General features: G+C 45.7%; 1 protein-coding gene across 6 annotated transcripts in view; it reads right to left on the minus strand.

Moving 5' to 3' along the window:
* PPP4R3B (protein phosphatase 4 regulatory subunit 3B) overlaps positions 1–5,013 on the minus strand; it is a 44,790-nt gene extending 39,777 nt beyond the window's left edge. For 3 of the 6 annotated variants that reach the window (XM_083175912.1, XM_083175911.1, XM_083175908.1), the window contains exons 1-2: positions 4,462–5,013; positions 1,544–1,599 (exon numbers count right to left, since the gene is read on the minus strand). In XM_083175912.1, the coding sequence (XP_083032038.1) occupies positions 1,544–1,599; positions 4,462–4,603 (198 nt within the window). In that variant the 5' untranslated portion in view covers positions 4,604–5,013. The remainder of the gene's footprint in view (positions 1–1,543; positions 1,600–4,461) is intronic. The other 3 variants (XM_083175910.1, XM_083175907.1, XM_083175909.1) reach the window with 2 other exon arrangements.
* Positions 5,014–6,000: the final 987 nt, after the last annotated feature.

Genomic DNA, 6,000 nt, shown 5'->3' on the forward strand with positions numbered 1-6,000 from the left:
ACATGAACAGTATACAAATAAAAGCCTGCTATCTAGTTCCAGCAAAAACACCAATTGCAAACCTAGAAATTGGCATGACAATAGGATTGCCAGGTAGACTAGGAAATACACTCTAGTAACAAGTCTACAGAACGCTCTCATCTGGCCAGGCCCCACTATGTGTCCTCACTCATCATACGAGGCCCCCTATGTGTCCTAGCCCCATGCAGTGTACACCTCTGTGTTGGATGCATCTCACCAATGGCTCTAACCCAGAGACCTCACAGTGGGTTGGAGGCATTGATGAGAACAGATATGGGAATGGCGCCTGTGCGCTAGACGCCCACAGTGCATCCAGTCGAATACAAATGTGGTTTCTATTTTAGCGCAGTGCTGTTTTCTTCATATGTTTATTGGTGAGAAAAGCAGCCAGTCAATCAGAATTAACCAACAGCACTGATTAGCTGCCAGTCCATCTCACTCACACTACACTATTGTTAGGGTCTCGCTATACTAAGTTTGGCAGAGCAAAAAAGGGTACTTGTGTACAATCACGGCTCCCACGATGTCTATCGTATACTAAAAAAATCGCATCGCATGCGATTTGTAACAGAAATGCATCCAAATGCATTGAAATTAGTATCAAACATGTTCAATGGCCTCCAAATGTCATTTTTGAGGCTGTACCACCCCCACTATCAACGCGAACCCGAAGCGTGGCGAGCGCAGCGGTACGCGCCCTACGACCTTTTTTCATACCCCCACTATCCACGTCGGCGTGGAGCTGAGAATAGAAAGTGTGGCGAGCGCAGCGAGTCACCGAGCCCGTAGCGTGGCGAGCGCAGCGAGCCCCGTGAGGGGACACGGATACCTTCAAAGGTATACGCATCCCCTCGCGGGCTTCACAGGTGTCCGCGTCCCCTCGCCACACTTTCTATTCTCAACTCCACGCCGACGTGGATAGTCGGGGTATGAAAAGGTCGTAGGACGTGTACCGCTGCGCTCGCCACGCTTCAGGTTCGCGTTGATAGTGGGGGTGGTACAGCCTCAAAAATTACATTTGGGGGCCATTTAACAAGTTTGATACTAATTTGGATGCATTTCTGTTAAAAATCGCATGCTATTTTTTAAAAAAATGCTTAAAAACTGCTAAAATCGCATGCCACTACATTTGGCATGCAATGGGAGCCGTGAAAGTACACAAGTACCCAAAAAAGCAATAGACCTTGCTGGAAATAGCTACAATGTCCTGCTACCACTGGCAGCATATCGGCGTCCTTTGTACTGGAAGGTATTTCCTAAGAAACCAGTGGCTACCAAGTTTGGGCCCTGGCTTTGAATTCTTGGCCAAGTATCGATCAAAGCTTGGATTTTACCTATCAGGGTAAACATGACTACATGTAACTCGCTTGTAAAACAAATGAAGAATAATGGTGGTCTGAATATTCAACTTTATGCAGATTTTCCCAATTTTTTCTTCAATGCAAACCCCCCCCCCCCCCCCCCAAAAAAAATAAACACACACATTTAACAAGACAGTAGGCCACAACACATTAACACAAACCTGCTGCTTCTGATATGCAGTATTTGGATTAATCTTCGATTCTAAAAGTAATGAACCTGAAAAGACAAGAAAGTTAATTTGTATACATAAAGAAACATAACAACCAAGTGAAATGCAAAGTTAATCATTTCCTGTTAGAAACTATTTTTTGTTATACTTAACAGTATCTAACTAGGTTGTTATACAGCATTTTGGAGAAACCATTCAATGGAGGAAAATATCCAAAAATTATGCAAATACGTACAGAGTTTTTCCTAAATCTGGAACTTAATTTGGATAGCCATTTTTGCACTTTAAATTTGGTTTAATTTATGTTGTTTCTTATATAGTGCAGCATATTGCGTTGCACTTTACAATTGGAAACAGTGATAAAAAAAAAAAAAAAAACTGTAAGAGACCAACAAAGGGGTTTCTGGATTGGGCAAAGAGATACAGATTATAATGCTGCTATTTACAAACATAATATAAAAGCAGTCTGTGTCTTACCTGCTTCGCTGCTGACTGGTAAACTGCATTAGCGTTCCAAACTAGCACGTAAATCGGCAATCATAAAATCCAACAGCAGCAATAGCAACTGTGGCTTATACGTTTTACTTTTAACAGTTGCTGTGTATAACCATATATTGCATTTTTAAAGCAGAACAATTCAAAGCCATAAAAAGCAACATGCAGCGCTATTACGCTGTAAAGAATATTCACACGCATAATACAAAGTAGCCATTATTATTATTTCACACTTGCAAAGCACCGAAACTAAATGACCTATGCGTCTTTCTCCAATAACACAAGACAGATACTGCATGTTAGATAGGAAGGCTTTAAATTGGATTATAGTAAATTTAACTGTCTTTGGTAATTTGATTATACATATATTAACTACTGAGGAGTGTTCAAGTGCTTCAACATGTTCAATTTCCATGACGTAATATTTATGTTGGCTAGTAATACAATTATATAAGTTTGCTGCAAACTACCATTCGCCCTCAAAGGTAAGACAGCAGATCAAGGAGTATGGTTAACCAGAAACTTACATAATTTGTTTTTCCGTTTTACCTTCAGGGCTACACCAGTTCTTAAAAAGTGTCAAAGAATTTGGACCACTGAAGAGGTGGTAATACTTGTTTAACAGAACAGTGTTTGCCGCTGAATGAGCTGTGAAATCACAAGTGTACTTACTTCTATAAAAGCACCAGTAACAATTGGTAAGAACTATTAAAATGAATAAAGATCAGTTCTATTCCGCAACGGTTTACAGAAATATTGGGCCCTTCACATTAGTCTCTGTCCCCATGGATAATTACAATCTATATTCCCTACCACATGTATAACCTAAACTTGTTTGCCAGAAACCATTTACCCTGCAGGTATGTTAATAGTTTTGTGGAAGGAAACCAGAGCATCCGCGCAAACATGTAGAGAACATACAAACCCCCACACATCTAGGGCTTTAATGGCTATTGGACACAAAATCTTGGTGAACTAGTAATTCTAATCACTACATTAAAATGTTGCCCATGATACAAGAGAAGCACAAAAGTGCTCTAGAAACAGGATTTAGAGTCTTGCAAAATCTGCCACCTGAGGAGAGAAAACCACATCCATCTTCATCACAAGTTTTACTTTGGAACCCACAAAGGTATTCAGAAAAATTTGTGATGGTAGGGCTACTGTAATTGGCCAATATGCCTGCAGGCTACAAACACCAAGTAGAATTTAATTCAGCTACCATCGATATAAACGAGGTACATACTACAAACCCCATTATTGGGCAGCAAACTGGTTTGCCTCACACTGGTAGGGTAATTATTCGGTAACTCCTCATCTTTGCATCCACCGCTTACGCTATGCAACTATGGCAAGCCGCGATCGCCATCCTCCTGTGTCCACGCCACCATCTATTACATTTAGTAAAGTTGTGGCGAGCTGACAATGCTGCTGCTAAGCATCATCATCCCCTCGAGGGCGCGCTTCGGGCTCGGCGGCGCGCTCGCCACAACTTTAATAAAAGGTCATAGATGGTGGCGTGGACACAGGAGGGTGGTGTGAAAGTACCGTTAGTTGTTGGAGACAGGTGGCCAGACCTCAGCAATTGCTTTCAGAATAGCTGTGAAAGCATCCTCCGCTCTAAAGCTTTTGCGGTTCCCTCGCCGAAAATTCTTACATAGCGGTTAAGTAGCGGCTAACGTAACTGACGCAGCAGTAGCCACAAAGATGAGGAAGTACATCTTACAACAAATAAAATAACCCTATTGTGTACATGCAGTATATACTGTATGTGAGTACACATGTGGTAGGGAATATAGATGGTAATCTGTGAATGACTTCTCTGTACAGCAGTGTAATGTGAACTATATAATAATAACCTAATTTACGTCTTAAGAGGTTCCAATTGTGGAAAACAAAATGCCACACAGCATAGGGAACAGAAAAATCTATTAGAAGGCAAACTTCAGCAGCGGAATATTCCCAAAGGCCGATGGCACCCATACTCCTGCCTGGCACCCACCCCTCTCCATTTCATCCACTAAGCTTCTATTGTATAGATAACTTTTCTGCAGTGGGAAAGTAAAGGCTTGCCAATGGGCATAAACATCCAGAGTAACAAATAATTCTAGAGTAAGAGGGCCCTTCTGCATTTGGTGACCCAACAACGTCTACCACCAGCAAGCACACCAATGCCTTATACAAGCTGACTGGGGCAGCATGTGGCCCTCCAGCCATAGGACATGCTGGGACTTGTAGTTCCACCGCAGCTGGAGATCCCCACACTTGGCTATGAGGAATGCTGGGAACACGATGAGGCAGTGAGGACTGAGGAGCGGAGGGATACCATGTATTATATAGGGGCATGAGGGTGGAGAGCAGCTACACACGTGTGCACATACATGTTACATACAGCCCCAACCACAGGAACTCACCGTCGGACTCGGCCCGGACCAGCAGGGACATCCCCTTCAGCCGTTCCACGTAGGTGGAGGACACATGCCCGGTGCCCCTGTCGTCCCACTGCCGGTCCTCGTTCAGGGTGTAGACCTTCACCCGCCGCCGGGTGTCAGACATGATCCCGCCGCTCCGTGACCCTGCGCCCAAGCGCTCGTCCTCCTCCTCCTCTTCTTCCTCCTCCTCGTCCTCCTCCTCCTCGCCGCCGCTTCCCTCCGCCTTCACGGGCAGCCCCCGCCGCGGCTCATCCTGTGCCGGCAACCCCGGGCTAGGGGGTGAGGTCGCTGTAGAGGAGGAGGATGTCTCAGCCGGGGTCTCCTCGCCGTCCGTCTTTCCGCCGACCCCCTCCAGCCTGCGCCGAATCCCCGCCTCCTCCTCCGTCCTGCTCACCGATCACACAGCCGCCATCTTGTAACCCGACTCTCTCCTTTCTCTTCCTCCAACGAAAACTGAAACAGGTTGAACGGGCTTGCTTGGCAGGGGCTACGGCATCGATAATGGAACCAAAAAGCCTAGGCTGAATTCCGCGAAGCAACGCAGGGCGGCCGGCAGAGGTCAGAGTCTGTCACTAGCGTTACCACAGTGCGCTGGCGCCGCGGCGGCCATCTTGCATATGGGCAAACACCTTCATTTTTATTTTCCAAATATTAGTGTTGAGATACAAGCGATGCGGAATATGGATTCTATCGAGAGGTATATAACTTGTGGGTTATTATGGAACAAGTATTCTGTGCGTTTCCTATTACGGCAATGGCATTCTGTGGCCTGTAGTTCACAAACAGACGGGGTGCCATGGTTTAGTTACTCCTACACTAGCATGCCTGCAGAGAGATTGTGGAATATAACATAATGCACACTGATATCATTTCCATCTCTGACAGCGGCTTATCAAAATGACCAGGAACAAAGATGGCCTCCGGTGTTTCTCCAGCAGCTGAGTGACGCCCCTAGCGTCCCTTGTACATATCGCGTGTGCTCAGTTGCCCTCCCCGGGCTCAGTGCAGGGCGCACGTACATGGTTTGTGTTAATGGTCCCAAGGAGACACAGCATGAAAACAAACACTGTCACCAGCCAATCCGGAGCTGGGAATGACAATTAGCCGCACACACAGCCCAGCGGGTCATTTCTCACTGTCAGAGCTCTGTGGGCGGGTGTCTAGGGTGTTTCCAAAACATACTGATCACAGCAGGCCCTAGGGCACAAGTACATAGTAACTACAGCTACATGTCATCGTCACAATACGATACGGTATCTCAGTGTCTGACTCACAGCTGTTAATCACTGACCAGGAGCTGATGCGAGCTGCACTTAGTAACAGTAGATTTATCACAGCTCGGAGAGAGAGAGATAAAGTGGGGAATTCAACTGTGGCGAATCAGCTGATCATGCTGTTTTGTGTGTGGCAGCTGCAACGAGTTACCACACTATTTCATGGGGTAGCGAGCGCTTTTGACAAGGGCGTAAAACTACCATAGGTGCCAGGCAGTGGCGTAGCTACAGGGGTCGCAGCGGTCGC

The sequence above is a fragment of the Crinia signifera genome, chromosome 3, assembly GCF_055691185.1.
Source record: "Crinia signifera chromosome 3, ASM5569118v1, whole genome shotgun sequence".
NCBI classification, from domain to species: domain Eukaryota; kingdom Metazoa; phylum Chordata; class Amphibia; order Anura; family Myobatrachidae; genus Crinia; species Crinia signifera.